General features: G+C 37.8%; 1 protein-coding gene across 1 annotated transcript in view; it reads right to left on the reverse strand.

The window, feature by feature from the left end:
* The window catches only part of PHACTR4 (phosphatase and actin regulator 4), a 95,963-nt gene that overhangs the window by 71,920 nt on the left and 265 nt on the right, over positions 1-23,778 (reverse strand). The window contains exon 2 of the mRNA XM_006883637.1: positions 8,233-8,286. Within this exon, the coding sequence (XP_006883699.1) occupies positions 8,233-8,286 (54 nt within the window). The remainder of the gene's footprint in view (positions 1-8,232; positions 8,287-23,778) is intronic.

Genomic DNA, 23,778 nt, shown 5'->3' on the forward strand with positions numbered 1-23,778 from the left:
GAAAATATCTATCTATATCTATATAAAATTTAAAGTGCTAATAAAAAACAAGGGCTGAGTAGTGAGAATCTTTGTTGAGCTTCAATCCATATTGAAGACTGTGGTCCTTCACCTTCTGCAGCAAATGCCTCAGGTCCTCTTCAGTTTCAGCAAGCAAGGTTGTGTCATCTGCATAAAGCAGGTTGTTGATGAGTCTTCCTGATTCTGATGCCACATTCCTCCTCATAAATTCCAGTCTCCAGAATTATCTGTTCTGCATATAGATTGAAAAGGTATAGAAACAGGATGCATCCCTGAAACATACCTTTCTTGATCCTAAACCATAGAGTGCTTCCCTGCTGTTCTGACTACAGCTTCCTGGTCCAAGTATAGATTTTACATGAGAACAATTAAATGTTGTGGGATCCCCTTTCTTCTCAAGGTTAGTCAGTTTGTGATGTACACAGTCAAATGTCTTTCTGCACAGTCAATGAAACATAGAGATTCCTCTGATACTCTCTGCTTAAGGTCAAGATCCAGCTAACATTGACTATGATATCCCTAGTACAATGGCTTCTTCTAAACCCAACCTGCAAATCTGATAGTTCTCTGTTGATGCACTTTTCCAGTCGTTTTTGGATAATCTTCAGCAGTATCTTGATTGCATATGATACCATTCAGTAATTTCCATACTCTGTTGGGTCGCCTTTTCTTGGAATGGGAATAAATACAGATCTCTTCCAGGTAATTGGCCAGGGTATCATCTGTTTGCTGAACCATGTCACTAGGCCACTAGGCCACCAGAGCTCCCCCCTCAAATTTTCTTTAAAATTTCACTTTCCATTTGCAAGTTCTTTTTATTTTTGTTTCTGCCTTTTGGTCACTTTCCAGTTAAGGCCTTTAAAAACTTCTTTTTTCAAAGATTAGTAACTATGGGAATTATAGACTTACCAGCTAGCCCACTATTTCTGAAGTCTGAAAACAACAGTGGCAAACTTACACAGAAAAGTAGAAGAATGAATAAAAAAAATTAGGAAAGGAGAGCACAAAACAGAAGATGATGTGATTAAGGAGAATTTGTTTTTTGAAGAAGATTTGTTTTAAGGTCTATTTCCTAACATGCTGGTTTAAATTGTACCTATGACATCCCTGGGTGGCATATATGGTTAAATACTATTAACTAAAAGGCTGGCAGCAGTCCAAAGAAGTACAAAGATCACTCTCTGGAAAATATCTATGGAGCAGGTCTATGGCAACTTAGAACAAAAGTAAATTATACATACATGTTTTATGTATACTTCTTTATGTGTTTTGGAGCCCTGGATGGTATAAACAGTTAATATGCTCAGCCAGTGGACAAAAGACTGAAGGTCTTAGTTCATCTAGTGGTGTCTTGGAATAAAATACTTGTAAGCCTACTTCCAAAACAACAACAGCAGCCCTTGCCACCAGGCAAACAGTTATATATGGATTACAAGAAAACAATTTGTTTTCAAGCAAACCGTGCTGTAATCCCAAAGGCACATGGCTTGAGTCTACCAGCTGCTCTATGGGAGAAGGACAGACAATCTCCTCCCATGAGATTCACTGTCTCTGAAAACCCTCTGGAGAGTCAGCTATTGGTCAGTTCCAACTTGATGGTAAACAACAACAAAAACATCTTAATATACTTTAAAAAAAATAGTTGTACTTTAAATGTTCATCTTTTAAAAAAATTTAAAAATTGTTATTATTTTGTGTGTGTGTGTGTGTGTGTGTATCGTCAAATTAGATCTGACTGGTAGAGGAGGATATTGTCCCTCCTTCTCCCCCAGAGTACCTGGTGGATTCAAATCGCTCACTTCTGGGATTGCAGTACAGCCTCTTGCCATTAGACCACCAGAGCTCGCCTTGATATGCTTTTTTTTTGGCATAACACTATACTGACTCATTATTCCAGCTTGATCAGACTTCTAAGTAAGTTCTAAGCTCTCGGTTCATCACTCTTTGATCCTTAAACCCTGAATTACTTGGGTTTCTTTCAAATGGACTAGTCTCACAAATGAATTTGTTTTTCCAGGGCTCCTCTCTGACTGTCTTTTTTAGATATGGTTTTCTTAGGCAAGACATATCCCCAAGAAAGATTCTCAAGGCCTTTGTATGTTCCCCTGAAATTTTATAAATAAAAATCTGTTGCATAAGTTATTTCACATTTGGAATTATTTCCTGTTAAATGGCACTGAGTGAACCACAACCCAGAAAACTGAAATTCTTGTTACAAGCATATTTTGTAAGCCAATAAAGATATCACAGAAGGAAGAAGAGAGGGGGTAAGAGGAGGCTGATAGTTTAATATATAACTATGAACTAATAATTTTATGTTGAAGACTCATATTATGAAGGTAAATGTTAATATATCCCAAAATTTTAAATGAAAGAGGAGAAAAACTTCAAAAAGGCACAGACTACAATTTGTTGCCTATTACAGCAAACTTTCTAAACACATTTCAATTTGTTTAAATGATTATTATCTAAGTATAATTTGCATGACAGTCTCACTTTGGTATACACCAGTAAATTTAAGTTAAATTTAAATATACCTTTAGTTAAAGTAAGTTAATAATAATGTTGTTGTTTGTTGTTGTTACGTGCTGTCGAGTCATTTACGACCCATAGCAACTCTATGTACAACAGCCCTAAACCCTGCTCCATCCTGTGCTAATTGCATTGTCTCTAACACACCCATGCCGATTACCCCAGTCACTGAATCAATCCACCTCATAGAGGGTCTTCCCCTCCCGCGCTGTCCCTCCACCCTACTAAGCATGATGTCCCTCTCCAAGGACCTGTCTCTCCTTACATGTCCAAAGTATGTCAGACGAAGCCCCAGAATCCTTGCCTCCAAGGATTAGCCTGGTTTAACCCTCTCTAGGACGAATCTGTTTGTTTTCTTGGCAGTCCATGGTACATTCAATACTCCTCTCCAGCACCACAGCTCAAAGGCATCAATTCTCCCTCTACCCTCTCTAGTCACTGTCCAACTCTCTGATGCATAACAAGTGATTGCAAACACCATGGCCTGTTAGTTAGCTAATAAATTAAGTTATATTTTTTTTAAAAAGTTATATTTAAGTGGGGTGAAATTAACAATTCACTGCCATAGAGCCAGAACCAACTCACAGATGAGTCTCTGGTAGATTTTCAGAGGCTGTAAATCGTATCAGAGGAGAACACCTGTCTCTCTCCCAAGGAGCAGCTGGTTGAGTCAAACTAAAGACTTTTGGCTGGAGCAACCTCTTTATCCAGTCAACCACTGAAACTGAAGTATTAGCTAGTAAGAAAAACCAAGTAAGTTTCTAGTATAAATATCTGAAATTAACTTGCTCTTTGTAGTTTATCATGAAGATCTGTTCTTTAGAACCTGTTGCCAATTTACTAAATATTTTATAACTAACCATATAAAAAATCACTTGAAGAAATGATAAATAAAGCAGTGATTGCCCTCTAGTGTTCAAATTAAGGATTGCATTGGTGAACTACACTGTAAAAAGAAAACACCTTTAAAACATTACAAGATCCATTCTGAAGTACAATGCTGTCAACGATAGGATAATATTCATATACATACAAGGAACACCTGTTAATGTGATTTGTATTTAAAATTTATAGATTAATCACTAAAGCAAAAACCCTGATTTCTACCAATTTATACAGTCTGGAATGGATTAAACACACAATCAAGACGTAGTGGAGCTCTGGTGGCCTAGTGGCAAAGAGCTGCAACTACAATCCCAGAGCCACACGGTTCGAATCCACCAGATGCTCTGCCGGGGAAGGAGGGACAATCTCCTCCTGTACCAGTCAGATCTGATTTGACGGTACACGCACACAAAATAAAATTAAAAAAAAAAAAAAATTCTAAAAGACGTAGTAACAGTAACCAGTGTATGGAAGGCAAAAGGGGAAAACAAAGATTCCTAGTTGGAAAATGTGGCCTTGACCTACAACCAGGAGAGAACAAAGCACATGATAGAACTCTGTAAGAATCAAATCCTTATGCTCATCAAAAAACTTCTCCAGGAGGGTAAAAAAGAAACCCACAGACTGGGAAAAATATTTGGTAATGACATATCTGATAAGGGACTCATATCTAAGACATTCAGATGGCAATGAAATACATGAAGAAATGCTCAAAATCCTTAGCTATCAGAGAGGTGCAAATAAAACCAACTATTAAATATCATCTTACCCCAGTAACAATGGCAAAGTTCAACAGTGCAGCAAATAATAAATGCTGGTGAGGTTGTGGAGATAATGGAACCCTTATTCACTGCTGTGGGAGTGTAAAATGGTGCAAAGTGCAAGCACTACAGAAGGCAGTTTGGCATTTAATAAAAAAGTTGGAACTAGAAATACCATTTGACCCACCAATGCCATTCCTGGGAATATATCCTCAAGAAACCGGAATTTCCATCCAGAGCTCCCTAAAGTGAAAGATCATTTTAAAAAGAAAAAAAAGACCAAAATGGATGTCAGAAGAGATTCTGAAACATATTCTAGAATCAAGAAAAGGTAAAGTGAAAGGAGGACATTAAGAGTTGGACAGAAAATTCCAAAAGGCAATGGGAGAAAACAATTACAATGAAGGATTTAGAGTCAGAAAGCCAAATGTAAAGAATTAATACCCTTGGCATTTCTCAAGATGAAAGAACAGAAGAAAATACTAGGAATCAACATGCAACAATGAAAGATTTATGGGCATCAAAAGAAGATGGGAGGCGGGGAAGGGGAGATAGAAAGTCTTCTAAATTTTTAATGTCAGGGCATAAAGACTGAGTCACTATACCAAAACAAAATTGGCTGACATTTCTTTTTAGGAGGTAACACATAATCAAGCAAACCAGTACAAAGGAGGAAGCCCTAGCTGTTCTGAAGGCACTGGGAAAAAATAAAGCTCCAGGAAAGAACAGAATACCAACAGAAATAGTTCAAAAAACAGATGCAGCTTTTCTGGACATACTCTTTTAATGCCAAGAAATGAGAGCTACCTCGTCAAATGACTGAAAGAGTCATCTTGTGCTAATTCCAAATAAAGGTGATTCAACAGAATACAGAAATTGTAGAACAGTATCATTAATATCACATGCAAATATAATTTTGGTGAACATAGTTTTAAAATGGCTGGGTCAAGGGTATCAACAGGGATATATAAGAAATTCAAGCTGAATGAAGGAAAGGGCATGGAATGAGGGATATAAGAAAATAACAAAAAAATATTTACCTGTGTTTTATTAACAATGTAAAGGCATTTCACTATGTGCATCATAACAAATTATGGATAACACTGATCAGAATGGGAATTATAGAACAATTATGTTCATATCTGTACCTGTACATAGACCAAGAAGCAGTGATTTGAACAGACCAAGGTTTAAAATCAGAAAAGGTGCATGTTGAAATTGTTTCACCATAGCTATTGAAGGTGAATGTCGAGTAAATAATCATAAAGGCAGACTATATGAAGAAGGCTGAGGCATCAGGATTGGAAGACGACTTGTTAACAACTCAACATATGAAGGTGACACAACTTTGCTTTCAGAAAATGATGATTTGAAGCACTTACTGACAAAACTCAGACTACAGTCTTCAGTATGGATTAAATGCCAACACAAAAGAAAAAAAATTCTCATAACTAAACCAATAGGTAACATCATGATAAACAAACACACAAAAAAACCTGAAATTGTCAAGCTTCATCTTCATCAGACCTATCACCAATTCTCATGGCAGCAGCAATCAAGAAATCAAACGATGTAATGTAATGGGCAAATATGTTGCCAAGGATCTCTTTAAATGTCTAAAGATGAAGGTGTGCCTGCCCCAAGTCATGGTATTTCTATTTACCTCATGTGCAGGTGAAAGCTGGACAGTGAATAGGGAACAACATTAAAGAAGAATTGATGCCACTGAGTTAAGGTGTTGGGAAAGAATACTAAATATACCACAGATTACCAAAAGAACAAGTAAGTCTTTTAGAAATTCCGAGACTGGTCCTTATAAGCAGTGATGACAGAATTTTGTCTCATATAGTTTAGACATGTTATCAGGAGAGTCCCTGGAGAAAGATACCATGTTTAGTGGAGAGTCACTGGAAAAGATGAAGACTCAGCAAAACAGACTGACACAAACAAAAAAGCCCCCAAACCAACAAAACAGACTGACTAAGTAGCTACAATGATGGACTCAGGGATAACAGTGACTATGAGGATTACACAGGACTAATTGTGTTATTTTGTTGGATATAGGTAGGGTCACTGGCTTTGACTCAACAGGACCTAAAACCAATAATATCTAGTAACAATACCAGTAGGCCAAAGTTGTCTAACTCTTCACCAAAATCATCAATGGCAATTGAGTATTCATAGAATATAAAGCTGGTAACATTTTCATTTCACTTCTTCAAATTACATGGATATAAAAGGAATCCAGAGAGATAAAAAAGGGAGGTGGGGAGAATTAAAATCTTTCTACAGGTGACAAAGAAAGTGCTTGAATCTGATATTTCCTGTATTGTGTTCAGGTTATCAAAGAAGTATATATTCTTCTCTGGTTACAATTTTCTATTGATGCCTATTACAGTGATTGTGGCAATGGGCTCAAGTTGTGTTGGGGATGGTAAGGATGGCTTAGGATAAGATAGGCTTTAGATCTGTGATTCACAGGGTGGCTCTGAGTCACAGGCAACTCAATGGCACCTAACAACAACAATAACATCATTTTAACGTCCCAACTATCTTGCCAATCTATGCTTTTTTTTTTAAAAAAAAAAACCAAACCACACACACACACAACACAAAACCTGGTTATTTTAGAATGTATCACTATGAAATAAGAGTCAAAAGAGTTAATTTTTGATCTAAAAATAGAGACTAAACCTTCCAGCAACTAGACTGATATTCCCTGGGAGGTATAAATAGTTAATGAGCTTACAATTAATTGAGTGAGTTTTAGTCCACCTAGAGAGAGATGCCTCAGAAGAAAGGCCTAGTAATCTACGTTTAAAAAAAATCACAGCCACTGAAAATCCTACACACAGTATCATTCTAACATATACAGATCAATATGAATTGGTATCAACTCAATAGCAACTTGTTTGGTTTGTTAAAACTAGCTGCTAGACGAAATATGACAATCAGATAAATAAAACAAACTGGAAATATTTTATATCACTTCTATTAGGATTACAAGGCACAATGTCTTTCATTAGCTAAGTACTTTCATCAGCCAAGTACTAATACAATGGCACAATTGTGAAATACTGGCAGAAGTTCACTGCAAAAGAGAAGCATATTCAAATTACCGAATGATCAATACAGGGATGTCAAAGTTTCTCTTTTAACTCACCTAGTAGGTCTTGGTTCTATGAGAAATAACAAAATTCAAAGAGAACAAAAGCAATAGTTCTCAAAGTATGGTCTGGGGTCCCAAGGAGGGATCTCTTTGCTTCTTTCAGGTCTGTAAGCTTAGAACCATTTTTTAGAAAAATACCAAGATTTTTGGTTTTTTCATTCTCATTATCTCAAAACTGTACAGCTGACACTCCAAAGGCAACATGGGATGTGCTACCACAAAAGACTGAATGTAGACTCCAATATGTAAATACAGTCATAATCTATCAAATTAGATATTAAAGAGATCTGTGAAGGCATAAGACAAGCCACTTCCCTCACTTTTATTGTTTCAAGATTTATTTTTCATTTAAAAAAAAATTCTTATGCAAGAAATAATGGATAAATGGTATTTTTAAAAGAATTAGTATTTTACTATTTTAATTCTTCATGCAAAACCCCAAACTCCCCAAAACAATCAAACCTACTGCTGTAGTGTTTAATCTGGCTCACAGTAATGCTCCCCTGGGTTTCAAAGGCTTTAAATTGTAATTGGAGGAGACCAACCATCTTTCTTCCACTTATCAGCTAGTTGATTCAAATCGCTACCTTCTGGTTAACGGTCTAACATGTTAATCCACCATACCACCAGGGCTCCTTAGTTTACATTACAGTCAATGTTAATATATACAAATCATGCACACAAAAATTACTTGGCACCTTCAATGATTTTCAGGAGTAAAAGGGATCCTGAGACAAAAAGTACCAGAAGTTGTTATTATATAGAACGGCATACTAAAATTGAACAAAATGTCTTTAATCTGAAAGGTTTAAGTGGGGGGAAAAACATAAGTTATTTACTAGGAAAAGCACAGGTGATACTCACCAAATGGATCTTCCATGCCACTATTAACCAGCTTAAGGAGGTGAAATACAATTTCTAAAAAGACAAAAAAGTAAATGATAGAATTAAAAGGAAATATCTAGCATCTTTTATGTTTTGTTTTCTAATAAATTCAATCTAGGAACAATGATTGAAGTTTAAAGTTAGAACATATTAGGAAGTATGCCACTAATTAAATTTGAACACTGTCAAATGGGAGTTATTTTAAGGAAGGATTAAATACAAATAAATAATATACCATACAAACTTTGAGATAAATTTTAACTTTTGAAACACATCATTCTCAGTTTCCTAAAAAAAATTCCCTTTCCAATTCTTGGTTTTATTATAGTGTAAGGGATAAAGTTTTGTTTTTGAGGGTGTGTTTTTTTTAATGTTGGGTAGAAAAAAGATCTATTATGAGAGGTTTTAAGATGCCACCCCAAGATAAGCAGTTCAAATTTACCAATCTCTTTCTATGCAACTGAAAATCTGCTGGAGGGTTGGCAACAAGTGTGAGTTCTGACTCAACACAATGAGAGCACGAACCCATTATATTTCTTTTCTTTTTTTTTTAATGAAAGTAGAATTTATTTTTTTTTATTTGTTCATTTTACATATAGTACAACCACCAATCTTCTGTCAGTTTTTGTTCTGTGATACGTGCTTCTTTTGTGATGATGAAAATTCTGCCACTAGTATTTCAAATGCCAGCAGTATCACTCATGATGGTCACGTTTTAATGAAATATCAAGATTAAGATAGACTGGGAAGCAAGGTTTGCTCTCTATCTAGTCTGTAAAAGCCTTGAATAGCACCAGAATATTGTCTAGTAAAGAGCCACAAGAAGAACCTCTGGCATAGAAAGGAACTCAAAATAGTACTTAGAGAAGGGTTGCCCACTCAAAGTAGAATTTAATGACATAGAATGACTAAGATTTTAGGATCTTTATTGATCTTCATATGCTGATGTATCACAATCCTCAATGAGAAAAAGCAACTGCCAACAACATTAATAATTAATAAGAGAAAGGTACAAAGTAGGATTCAAGGAAAGTTGGAACTTGTAAATTGAATTGGACTACTTAAAAATTTATATCCTAAGCGTGAGTGAGGGAGATCTGTGGGCAAAGTCTGTAGGGAGTTTCATTGCAAATCCAAAGATTATACTTCTCTGGCAGTTTGAATCTACCAGCAACTCTTCAGGGGAAAGATGGGCAGTCTTCTCCAATATTATATAGACCCTCTCAAAAGCTACCGGAGGATCAACTATGAGTTAGTGTTAACTCAACAGCAAATAGTTGTTTGACCATTATATTTCTTAATAGAAGCTGGGACAAAAAGATCTGGCACATTCATGTTCATTTACAAGAGCAAAGGAATGGAAACAATTTATGTATCTAACCAGAGATTAACTGATAAACAAACTATAGTTTATACAGAAAATAGAACATTATACTATGCAAGAAAAGGAAATGGGAAAACACCTCATGTGAATGTTTGTATGACATTAAACTGAGGTAGATAAGCTAGGCACAAAAGGACATTTTATGAGTCCATTGATATACAAAAGCTGAGGAAAAGTATATAAACAGAACAAAGCAGTCTATTAACAGGAATGAGAGGGGAAAGAAAGAAGAGAAAATGAAATACCTTTATAAACATTACACTTGAAGTGACTTGGGCTCCTGTGTGGGTATAGAAAGATAATATGGGGAACGGGGCTGCTTACCTGAAGAGGGAAGGGTATCAGTAAATGTAGGTGTAAAGTGAATGCAGCAGAACAGGCAAGGTGGACGGGGCTATGAACCTTGGCAGTAAGTGTTGGGACAAAAGAGAAATTCACACATAAACACCTGAAAAAAATTTTATACCTGAGATATTTTAGATGGAGGGACTGGCTTTGTTTTATGAATGTAGTTAGTTCTTTTAGGCAAAGGCTCAGCACTAAGTTTAAAACACTCAAATATGAAAATACAACAAAAGCTAGCAAAACAAATTCAGCAATAAATAAAAATGACCAGAGACTGGGGTGAGACAAAGATGTGGGTTCCTGGTCCACAGTGCAAGAAAGTTGAGTACTTCCTGGTGAAATGGGTGCCTTTGGGCACTTATAGATCTGCAAATGCACGCAACTATAACAGCATCTTCGGACAAAGAATAAATACAATTGGGTGGGAAAGGTCTAGGCTTTTGGCAGAGTGACAGTGGTACAAAACCTGCAGAGCAAAGAGAACTCTGTGATTTGCCAAGCAGGACAGAGGCCAAGGCTGTGGGATCAATGATTAGAGAGCTATGTAATGGGAAAGGTCTTTCATCTGCTCTTTTGGGTAAAATGCATATCTGTCAGATATTGCTCTAAGGAAAAGGACTGGCCATCCACTTTTGAAATAGCAGGCCTTCAAAAATCCTATGTACAGCAGAGACTATTTCAATTTAACTAAGAGGCTGAGTCTCTGTACTGGGAATCACAAAGGAGGAGAAACAGTTGTAAACAGACACTAGCTATTTGAATGTGGAATGTGAGAAGCAGGAATGTAGGAAAATTGGACAATGTTAAGGAAGAAATGGAACACATAAATACTGACATATTAGGCATTAGTGAAATGAGATGAGCTGGCATGGGACATTAAAAGTCAGACAATCATATGACCTTGTTGTTGTGATGTGCCACTGAGTCGCCTGTGACTCTTAATGACCCTAAGTACAACAGCCCTAAACCCTGCTCTGTCCTGTGCCAATCTTATTGTCTCTGACACAACTACCCTCATTAAGCTAGTCACTGAGTCAGTCCGTGTCATCAAAGGTCTTCCTTTCTTGAGTATATGATCTGCTACATCAGAAATGAAAAGGTGAGGAAAATTCAGGTCACATTCATAGTTAAAAAGACCATTTCCACGATTGTATAAGACACAATGTGAATGAAGGATAGTGTGAAACATCATGTATACAAACTCTATAAGCAAATATAAAATAAAAACTTATTTTTAAGAAAGAAAGAAAAAGACCATTTCTAAATCCATCTTGAAATACAGTATTTTGAGCAGCAGGATATGCATATAAGGGAGATCTGTTAATACCATTATCATTCAAATATATGCACCAACAACCAGAGCCAAAGAGGTAGAAATAGATGATTTCTACCAATTTTTGCAGCCAGAAATTGACAGATCACACAACCAAGGTGCATTATAGTAAGTGACTGGAATGCAAAAGCTGGGAACAGGGAAGAAACATCAGTATTTTGAAAACATGGACTTGGTGACAGAAATAAGGCTGAAGACAGAATGACGGAATTTTGTACAATTTTTGATATATTCATGGTAAATACCTTTTATAGGAAACATAAATGATGACTATACTCATGAACCTCACCTGATGGTATACACAGGAATCAGACTGAATATACCTGTGAAAAGAATCGCTGGAGCAGCTTAATAACCCTATCAAAACTAGGCCAGGAACTGGCTGTGGAACAGACCACTACCAACACATATGCAAGTTCAAGTTGAAGTTAAACAAAATTAAACCAAATCCATAAGAACCAAAATTTGACCTTGAATCTATCCTACCTGACAGGAGGTTATCTTAATTAAAAAAAAAAAAAATGGTATCCTGAATGCTCATGAATTTGAATTGCAACCTTTTTTTTAGTAACAAGCACATTTTTCTAGTAACAAGCACATTGACTAGAGCAATGGGTTCAAGTATGCCAGAGATGATGAGGATGACACAGGACAGGACAGAATTCAGATTTGTTCTTAGGGTCACTATGAGTCATACTGCACTTGGACAGCACCCAACAACAACTTCTCTAGAAAATGCTAAAATCACAATAATTGTCTGTGAGTTCTGAGGGCACTGCAACAGATTATTGAACTCAGCAGAGAAATAGTGAGAGCCCTGGAACGGATGGTTAGTGTTAAGAATTGTCAGAAGGTGTGGAACATGGGCCTCCATGTGTAGTCTAACTGGGATAAGCTTTTTGCTGTTGATCGGGAGCCTGCTCTTTGTTAAGTTGCTGTCAGGTGCCACTGAGGTGACTTAGATTCATGGTGATTCTGTGAACCCCAGACTGGAACCTTGCCCTATCCTGCATCAGCCTCACCATCTCTACCGTACTCAGGTCCGCACAGTCAATACATCTAGAACTCTGCTGCTCCTACACCTACTGTACTGTTTGCGGGAGTGGGAAGGGAGCAGTTCAGGATGGACTACAAAAATTCCCATGAAATTATATAGTATGGTCAATTGGTTGTACACAATTTTAGACGCAAAATTACACACACCTTACTTCAGAAAAATGCAAGAATGTTGAATATCTAGAAAGAAATTACTGTAACATACTACCTCAACAGAATAAAGGACAAAATCTACATAGTGATCTTAATAGTTGCGGGGGCGGGGCGAGTTATTTACCAAAATCTAACATCATTCCTGAAAAATAAAAAGCAACATTAAATAAACTAAGAATTGAAGAGAATGCCCTAAATTTAAAAAAAAAGGGGGGGGTACCTAAGAGCATATACAACAGATATCAAACTTAATGGTATGAAAGACTATTTTCCTAATATTAGGAACTAGACAGACTCTCAGCAATTCTAACACCAAAGTACTAAACTCACAGATCACAATTTCGAGGTCTTTTTTTCCCAGCAAGGTTTAAGTACTCTTGTTGTCATCAAGTACTCTTGGTGCCATCAAGTTGAATATGACTTACAGCAACAGATCTGAACTCTGTCCTATCCTGTGCCATTCTCATCATCATCTCTGATGCACTTGAGTCCATTGTAGCAGTCACTTTGTTAATCTATCTCATTGAGGGTCTTCCTCTCATCCCTCTCCGATGAATAGCATCTAACAAACAGATTTGTCCTGGAAAGGGTTAAACCGGGTGGCTCCTTGGAGGCAAGGATTCTGAGGCTCCGTCTAACATACTTTGGACATGTTGTGAGGAGAGACCAGTTCTTGGAGAGGGACATCATGCTTGGGAGGGTGGAGGGACCGCGCAGGAGAGGAAGGCCCTCTATGAGGTGGATTGATTCAGTGACTGGGATAATTGGGATGGGAGTGTCAGAGACAGTGTGATTGGCACAGGACAGAGCAGAGTTTAGGGCTGTTGTACATAGGGTCGCTATGAGTCGCAGGCGACTCGACGGCACATAACAACAACAACAACATGCCCAATATATGTGAGATGAAGCTTTGCCTTCTTTGTCTCCAAGGAGCACTGTGGCCATACTTTGTCCAAGACATATCCATTTGTTCGTCTGGAAGTCTATGGATATTCAGTACTCTTCTTCAACACCGCAGTTCAAAGGCATCAATTCTTCAGTCATCTTTATTCATTATGCTCTCAGATGCATAGCAAGTGACTGAAAAAACCTGAATAATGCATATCTTAGTCCCCCAAATCACATAATTTCTCCTCAGTAATTTGGAGAGGTCCTTGACTACAGATTTTCCCCTATGCAATATATCTCCTGATTGCTCGTACCAAATGTAATGATTACAGATTCAAGTAAGGTGAGGTCATTGACAGTTCCAATCTCTTCTTCATCTATCATAATGTTGCTTATTTGTCTAATGGTAAAGATTTTTGTTTTCTTAATGTTGAGATGTAATCCATATTGAAGGCTCTAGTCTTTGATATTCTGCAGCAAGTGCTTTAAGATCTCCACTTTCAGCAAGCAAGGTTGTTTCATCTCCATAATGCAGGTTGTTGGTGAGTCTTCCTCTGATTCTGATGACACATTCTTCATAGAGTCCAGTTTCTCAAATGATGTGCTCAGCATACAGATTGAATAGGTATGGAGAGAAGACACATGCGTACTATTCCTGACTGGACAACAGCTTCTTTATCTAGGTAGAGATTTTGCATGAGTACAGTTAAGTGTTCTGGGATTTCTATTCTTCTTCTTTTGGTATCCTCTGCTTTCAGCCAGGATCCAACTGACATCAGCAATAATATCCCAGGTGCCTCTACCTCTTCTAAACCAGCCTGAACTTTTGGCAGTTCTCAGTCAATGTACTGCTGTAGCCATTTTTGGATGATCTTCAGCAATATTTTATTTACATGCAATATTAGTATTGTTCTATAATTTCCAATTCTGTTGGATTACCTTTCTTGGGAATGGGAACAAATATGGATTTTGTGGCACAGACTGGTGAACCTGTTCAAGGCTGTATCTGCTACTTGAAACATGTCAATTTGTATCCCATCAATTTCTGTGGCCTTATTTTTTTGCCAATGCCTTCACTGCAGTTTGAATTTCTTCCTTCATCACCACTGGATCGTTTTTTGCTTGTTGTTTTACCATTTTATCTTGATCATACGATATTTCCTGAAATATTTCAGGGTTGGCCAATTCTTTTTGGTACAGTGACTCTGTGTCTAAGTTATCTTACAGACCTATAATATCTAAATTTAGATTATACTTGTCATCATGCTATAAATTTTAGCCAAAAGTTCCACACACACTTTAAAGAATCTTCAAAAGTATTATCAGGTGGCCAAGAAAAAAAAGAAAAAAAGAGGAAACTTCTCAATGAAATGGACTGACAAAGTGGCTACAACAGTCAGCATAAGCACAGCAGCAATTAGGATCACAACAGTATTTACAACAGTATTCTGTGCTGTTGTAAATAGAGTCACTATGAAACATAGCATTTCACAACAACAGCAACAACATGTGAGCCCACAACCTGGTCTGTTGTTCTTGTTAGATGCTTTCAAGTATGACTCACAGAGACCCCATAAACTACAGATCTGAACCTTGTCCTTTCCCATGCCATCCTCACAGATGCTGACTCTAGCCCACTGCTGCAATCACTGTGTCAATCTATGTTGTTGGGGGTCTCACTCTCCATTGCTGTCTATCTTTCCAAGCACGATGTCCTTCTTGAAAGAATACCCTCTCCCAGCAATATGCCCAAAGTATGTGAGATAAAGCTTCACCATCCTTGCCTCTAAGGAGCACTCTGGCTGCACCTTTAAAGATATATGTTTGTTCTTTTGGCAGTCCACGGGAAACCTGGTCTGGCTTGCTGTAATGTTTGCTACACATTTTAAATTTTAAGAGAGATCTAAAGTTTTAAAAGACTTAAGATACAAACATAATCTGTTTTTCACATGTGAGTAAACTGGTTAAATGCCATTAAACAAATATTCATTGGATATTATCAATCATTAATCAATAGCTATACAGATCTACTCATAGGCAGAAGAGTAGCACACAAAAAATGAACTCAACAGATAAACAAGAAGAAAAATTATCAAGCAACAAACTTGGTAAATTAAGCTGTCACCTTGATTGCCACACTGTCCACTTGATAGCCACAGTGGACTGTAACTGATAATACTCCATAAATATTTCAGTCTTGGTTCTAATTTGAAAATGAATTCTTTTTAAAAAAGTAAAAATCCTAATCCAGCAAATCATAAGCATAAAAAGTAAGGACTGAGTCTGAAAATATTCAGTAAATAGTGATTGTTACAGTTAAGACAGTTAAATTATACTAATTTTTCATTTAAACAATTCACTTTAGTACTACTTATGTGCTAGAATTATACTGTTGTTAGGTTCTGTTGAGTACAACCAATAGCAACCCTATGAACAACAGATCTGAACTATCCTGTACCATCCTCACATTTCCCAACACATTAGAGCCCACTGCGGCAGTCACTGTGTCAATCCACCTGGTCAAGGATCTTCCTCTCCTTCATTGACCCTCTGCCTTTTTCTGAGCATCATGTCCCTCTCCAAGGAATAATTCCTTCTAGTAATATGTCCAAAGTATGTGAGATGAAGCCTCATCATCTTTGCTTCCAAAGAGTACTCTGGTTGCACCCTTTGTAAGATATATTTGGTTTTTGGCAGTCCATGGGTTGTTTAGCACTCTTCACCACACTATAACCCAAGGCACTTGTCATCCTTATTCATTATACAGCTTTCAGATACACAGAAAGTGATTGAAAAGGCTTTGGCTTAAATCAGATGCACCTTACTCCTCGAACTGACATCACTACTCATCAATGATTTGGAGAAGTCCCTAACTGCAGACTTTCCCAGTGTAATATGTCTGATTTCCTGACTGCTGGTGCCAAGGGTGTTAACTGTGGATCCAAGAAAGATGAAGTTGTTGACAGTTTGAATCTTTTCTCCATCTATCATGATGTTGCCTATCAGTCTAGTGGTAAGAATCTTGTTATATTATCAATAAAAATATTGACAATATCATGAGAATAGGCATTTCACTTGTATAAAAATACTAGTACTTGCTCTTATTTCATGAAGTCCAAGTTAGATTAGGGGTGAACTTTTTTTTTTTTTAATTTTTGTGTGCATGTACCATCAAATCAGATCTGACTGGTACAGGAGGAGATTGTTCCTCCTTCCCCAGCAGAGCATCTGCTGGAAGGGTGAACTTCTTGTTAAAGGCTAGCAGAAACCTTGAACAAAGGTACAGCCACTCACTCTTGCAGAGGAGGGAAAAATCAAATAAGCATTTACTTAAAATTGGCTACATGTCTAGTATTCTGTGACAGGCACTGTAAAGGGGAAGAAAAAGTATCTATAGGTTATTTTTTTATTGATTAAAAAATCTATCTAAAAGAGGTACACTTCTGGAAAGGCAGAGTAAGGATATGCAAATACCTCCTTTCTATAAAACTCAAACTCATTACTTCAGAGTCAAAACCAACACCCAGTGAATTGCCAGAGAGGACTAGCAGCACAATTCCCTAAGGAGTACACGTCCAGAGTGCCCTACTCTTTTACAAAGGCAATGAAAATAGAGCAAAACATTCTCAAAATCAACCTTTTCAGAACATTGAAGATGAACCAAATGCTTGCAACAAATTTCAGAGTATTTATTCAACAATCCAAGACCCAGGTAAATCTTTACAAGAATGCAAGAATGATCGACTTTCTGGCATTTAACCTTATTAAGGAGCCATGGTGATACAGCAGGGTAAGTACTGGGTGGCTAACTGGAAGGTCAGTCATTGAAACCCACCAAGAGTTCCAGGGGAGAAAGATAAGGCGGTTAGATCCTTTAAATATTTATAGCCCTGGAAACACCAAAGGGCAGTGTTACTATGAGTAAGAAAATGTGAGGTAGTGGGTAGTAGAAAATCAAGCCTCACAATTAAACTGTTGTTAGGTGGTATCAGGTCTATGCCATCAATACTATGACTCAAAGCTACTCTATGAAAAAAAAAACCAAACCAGATATGAATCTTGCTCTATCCTGGCATCATCCACGCAAACTCTGCTGTGCTCAAGCCAGATGGGTTCTTTGGGCAGTCCATGGTATATTCAACACTCTTCACCAATACTGCAATTCATATACATGGATTCAGTTATACTATCCAATGTTCAGACGCATAAGAAGCAAATAAAAATACCATGACTTGGATGAAGTGCATCTTAGTCTTTAAACTGACATCCTCGCATTTTAAAGAGGTCCTTGACAGTAGACTCCCTAGTATGACTAATGATTTCTTGGCTGCTGCTATCCTGGGTGTTGACTATGGATCCAAGCAAAATGAGATCATTAACAACTTCAATCTTTCATCCATCTCTCCTGATGTTGCCTATTGGCCCAGTGGTTAGGAGTTTTGGTTTTGTGATATTGAGATGTAATTTATATTGAAGGCTGCAGTCTTTGATCTTCTTCAGTAAGCGCTTCAAGTAATCTGTATAAGGTTGATGACTTTTCTTCCAAACCTAAGGCCACATTTACCTTCACACAGCCCAGTTTCTCAAAATATATGCTCAGTATACAAATTAAGGAGGTATGAAGAAATGGTAAAACTCTGATGCACACCTTTCCTGATTTAAACCATGCACCTTTCCCTTAGTCTGTTCAGACAATTGCTTCCTGGTCTGTTTTGAGATACTCATTCTTTTCAATATTAATCACAATTTGTTATGAATCACACAGTCGATGAAATAAAAGAATTTCCTCTGATATTCCCTACTTTCAGCCAAAATACACTGGACATCAGCAATGATACCCCTCATGTCACAGTCTCTTCTGAATTCAGCTTGAATTTCTGGCAGTTCCTGTGTCTAAGTGCTTTTTCAGCTGTTCTTAAATAAACTTCAGCAAGATTTTAATGTGATTATAATGATACTGTTTTATAATTTCCACATTCTGCTGGAACACCTTTTTAAAGAATGGAAACAAATATGGATCTCTTCTAAGTTAACTTGGCCAGGTAGCTGTTTACCAAATTTCTTGGCATAGACTAGTGAGTAGTATATCAAAGGTGGCATTTTTTTCTGTTGAAACATCTCAACTAGTATTCCATCAATTCTTCTGCTAATGTCTTCTGTGCAGCTTGGACTTTTTCGTTTAGTACTATTGGTTTTTGCTCATATATTATTTCTGAAATGATTCAATGTTGACCAATCCTTTTTGGTACAGTAACTGTGTATTTTTTTCCATCTTCTTTTGAAGCTTCCTGCATCATTCAAGAATTTGCCTATAGAATTCTTTAGTGCTGCAACTCTAGGCTTGAATTTTTCTTCAGTTCTCTGAATGTGAGAAATGTCGAATGTGTTATTTCCTTTTAGTTTTCTAACTCCTAGCTCTCTGCATATTTTATTTTAATACTTTGCTCTGTCTTCTCAATCTGCTCTTTGAAAACTTTCTCTTCAGCATTCCTTCTCTTTGTTTTAGCTTCTTTTCATTCCAGTGCGAGTTTCAGAGTCTCTTCTCGTACTCATTATGGTCTTTTCTTTCTTTGATACCTGTCTTTGGAGTGACCTTTTGCTTTCTTCATGAATAATGTCCTTGATGTCATCCCATAACTAATTAGTGTTCAACACTGTAATCAAATCTGTCAGAGGTTTTAAAACTTAGTTGGGATACATACAAGGTCATATTTCTGTCTTCCTGGACTCTTTTTCCATTTTTTACATCTTCAGTTTGAACCTGCAGCTGTTTCTCCTCATTTTGAGTCTTGCTACATCAGTAAATGAAGATTCTTTACTGAATGAAAGCTTCTACTCCATCCTTATAGAGGAAGACTCTACTTTAAAGAGGTAGCTCTTCCCCAGTTACACTGTGCATGCCTTTCAACCTGAAGGGTTTATCTTCCAACAGTGTTGTTGTTGTTGTTATGTGCCATCGAGTCTTTTGCGACTCATAGCGACCCGATGTACAAGAGCTCTAAACTTTCCTCTATCCTGTGCCAACCTAGCCATCTCAAACACACTCATTCCCACTGCTCCAGTCCCAGAATCGATCCATATCATCTAAGGTCTTCCTCTCCACCCCTCCACTCTGCCAAATATGATGTCTCTCTCCAAGGACCAGTCCCTCCTTGCAACATGCTTAAAGTATGTCATATGAAGCTTCAGAATCCTTGACTCCAAGGAGCATTCCGGCTTCACCCTCTCCAGGACAAACCTGTTTGTTCTCCTGGCAGTCCATGGTATATTCAACACTCTTCTCCAGCAACAAAGCTCAAAGGCATCAATTATCTTTCTATCAATCCTGATGCCACATTCCTCTTCGTACAGCCCAGCGTCTCGGATGATCTGTTCTGCATCCAGATTGAAAAGGTATGGAGACAGAATACATTGCTGACAGACCCCCTTCTTGATTTTGAACCATGTAGTGTCTCCTTGCTCTGTTCTGACGACTGCCTCTTGGTCCAAGTATAGGTTCCACATTAGCACAATCAAATGTTCTGGGATTCCCATTCTTCTCAGAGTCAGCCACAGCTTGTTGTAATCCACACAGTCAAAAGCATTTGCAGAGTCAATGAAGCACTAACAGACATTCTTCTGGTATTCTTTGCTTTCTGCCAAGATCCATCTACCATTAGCTACAATATCCCTAGTACCACAACCTCTTCTAAATCCAGCCTGTACATCTGGCAGTTCTCTGTTGACCTATTGTTCCAAAAGTTTTTGGATAATTTTCAGCAGAATCTTGTTTGCATGTGATATTAATGATATTGTTTGATAATTTCCACACTCTGTTGGGTCACCTTTCTTTGGAATGGGAACAAATATCAATCTTTTCCAGTCAGTGAGACAGGTGACTGTTCTCCAGATTTCTTGTCACAACTTAGTGAGCCCATCCAGGGCGGTGTCTGTTTGTTCAAATATGTCAATTGGTATGCCGTCTACTCCTGGAGCCTTGTTTTTTGCCAATTCCGTCAGAGCAATTTGAACTTCCTCCTTCATCACCATAGGCTCTTGCTCATATGTCATTTCATTAAATTCTTCTGTGTCAGCCAATACACAGAGTCAGGGACTCTGTGTATTCCTCCCATCATCTCTTGATACCTCCTGGATCATTTAACATTCTACCCAAAGTATCATTAAGAATTGCCACCCGTGGCTTGAATTTGTTTTTCAGCTCCTTCAGCTTAAGAAACACTGAACGAGTTCGGCCCTTTTGATTTTCTGACTCCAGCTCTCTGCACATTTCAATATAGTATCTTGCTTTGTCATCCCGGGCTGCCTTTTGAAATTTTGTTTAGCTCTTTGATTTCTTGCTTTCTTCCTTTAGCTTTGGCTTCTCAGCACTCTAATGCAATATTCAGTCTCATCTGACATCCATCTTGGTCTTTTCTTCTTTTTTCAGACTTTGTAATGATCTTTTGCACTCTTCATGGATGATTTTCTTGATATCCTCCCAGAGCTCGTTTGGCCTACGCTCATTGGTGCTCAAGGCCTCAAACCTGTTCCTGAGATGGTTTTGAAATTCGAGTGGGACAGACTTAAGATCAAATTTTGGTTTCCGAGGACTTGATTTAATTTTCCTAACTTCAGCTTGAACTTGCATATGAGTAGTTGGTGGTCTGTCCCACAATCAGCACCCAGCCTGGTTTTCACTGCTGATATTCTTCTATTATTCACAGTGTTTTCAAAGGCCTATTAATAATGGTTCGAACCCACCAGATGCTCTGCCGGGGAAGGAGGGACAATCTCCTCCTGTACCAGTCAGATCTGATTTGACGGTACACGCACACAAAAATAAAATAAAAATTTAAAAAAAAAAAGGCCTATTAATGACTAAGGATGATAGAAAAATTGATGTTTTTGAGTTGTGGTGCTGGAGAATTGTACTGAATATTCCATGAACTGTCATAAGAACAAACAAGTACGTTTTGAAGATGGCAAACTTGGAGGCTAGAATGGTGAAGCTTTGTCTCACATACTTTGGGCATGCTGTTAGGAAGTGCTGGTCCTTGGAAAAGGACATCATGCTTGGAAAGGTAGAGGGAAGCGAACTCTCTGGCAGGTTTTCAATGGCAATTAATCACACAGGAAGTGACTGGCCATTCTTCTCCTGCAGAGCTGCTGGTGGCCTCAAACTGCATGCCTTCGGGGTTGCAGTGCAGCTTCTTGCCACTAGGCCACCAGTGCTCCCTAAACCATTTGAAAAAGATGGCAGATTGGAAGAAAACTCATTAACCTAAGATATGTAGAAGATACAGGGCTGCTGCTTGATAAAAGTGAAGAGGACCTGAAGCACTTAATGCTGAAGAAAGTTCAAAGAATAGTCTTCAGTACAATACTATACATCAGGATTATACCTGTTATACCTCAGATTTGAAAATTCTTGTCAAATTTAAGAGGTAATGTCTTTTGTTGTTATTGTTAGGTGTCATCAAGTCAAGTATGACTCATAATGACCCTATGAACAGTGGATATGAACCCTGTCCTATCCTGTGCCATCTTCACACTTCCTGACACACTAGAGTCTATTGCAGCAGTCACTGTGTCAATTCACCTGGTTAAGGGTCTTCCTCTCTTTCGCTGACCCTCCATCCTTCCAAGTATTATGTACCTTTCCAAGGACTATGTGAGGTGAAGGTTTACCATCCTTGCCTCCAAAGAGCATTCTGGCTGTACACTCTCCAAGACAAATTTGTTCTTCTGGTTGTCCATGGGATGTTCAGTGCTCTTCTCCAACAACATAGCTCAAAGGCAACAATTCTTCTTTTGTCATACCTATTCACTGTCCAGCTCTCAGATGCACAGTAAGTGATAGGAAAACCCTATGAACACTAGAGGAACGCAGATGACTTTTAGGTAGAGTTTAATAGCCCACAAGGTAGAATCAGAGTGGAACTGAGTAAGGTTTTGGCAATGCAAATATCTATCTTCAAGGAGAGGGGATAAAACCTGCAGGATTTTCTAATTTTCTTTTTTAAAAATTTTCTAATTTTCTTAATGCTAACAGAGCTTGACATATTAGTCAATAATCTGAGGAGAGGTGGGATTTTCTGGGAAATGAGCCATACAGAAAGGGTTATGAAAATTAAGTAAGCATGCAACTAGCTCCTCAAGATGGATACTGCTGAAGAGGCTCTGGGTCAAGAGTCACCACTTATTATGGGATGGCATATATGTGTAGTTTCTGTGAGTACCAGTTGTGTAGTTTCTGTGAGCACCAGTTTGAGGTCTGTTGCAGCTGAAGGCTCTCTGCTGCCTCTAACAGAAGAACATATAACAACTGGAGGACAGTGGACTGCACAAGCTGTTGTTGTTAGGTGCACCATGTAAAATTATATAACTGATAAAATAAATCAATGAAATCTGTAAATCAAAAGATGGATGGAATAAACATAGTACTAAAAAGAATTGGTCGACATTGAATGTTTTCAAGAAGTCACATACGATCAAGAATCAATGGTAGTGAAGCAAGAAGTCCAAGCTACATAAGACTCCAGGGATTGATGGAATAACCAGGTATTTCAGGATACAGAGGCAGCCTTGGATGTGCTCACTAGTTTGAGTCAATGAATCTAGAAGATACCTCAATGTAATGAAGATAAAATCCTTACTACTAGGACCAATCAACAACCCCATGATAAATGCCAAAAAGACTAAAGTTGTTAAACTTGGATCTACAATGCATGTCCATGGAAGTGGAACACGTTATGAACGGGCAGGATGTCAAGAACACCTTTCACTCACTCACTTACCTGTTCTCACTGCCAGAGACAGAACAAACTCAATGCTCACCCTCCATTGGGATTCTTAGGCTGAAAGTACATTATAAGAGATTTTGTCTATCTTTCTCCTTTAGAGCCACTGGTAAATTGAAACAGTCAGAGGTGAGGCCTTTGGGTTTGTGGTACAACTCCATACAGATTATGTCACAAAAGTTCTCAACAACATCAAAACCTCCATTTTCTAACCAATCTTTCAGCTTCCTTGTGACTTTCAACCAAACAACAGGAGACCAATCTGTTGCAAAAGATTAATGAAGACAAAACCAACACCCTGAAGCACAGAACAGGCGTGCTCACAGACTTATATTACCATGTTCCCCATAAAATGCATTTGAGAACTCTTGGCTTGAGCTAGTTTCCTAAGCATTATAATGTCTCATATAATGACTTATGAGATTAATCGTCCATAAAGGATGAAAAAGAACATAGTTTCCATGGCAGAGCATGTAGTCGTACCATAAGGAGATACGGACATGCAACATTCCAGAATAAGTCACACCACTCAATCACTGGAGCCTTTGCAATATTTCTTATACACACACTTGATTTCCAGAACCCTG

The sequence above is a fragment of the Elephantulus edwardii genome, unplaced genomic scaffold (assembly GCF_000299155.1).
Source record: "Elephantulus edwardii isolate Elephantulus edwardi_28Jun2011 unplaced genomic scaffold, EleEdw1.0 scaffold00028, whole genome shotgun sequence".
Taxonomy (NCBI): Eukaryota; Metazoa; Chordata; class Mammalia; order Macroscelidea; family Macroscelididae; genus Elephantulus; species Elephantulus edwardii.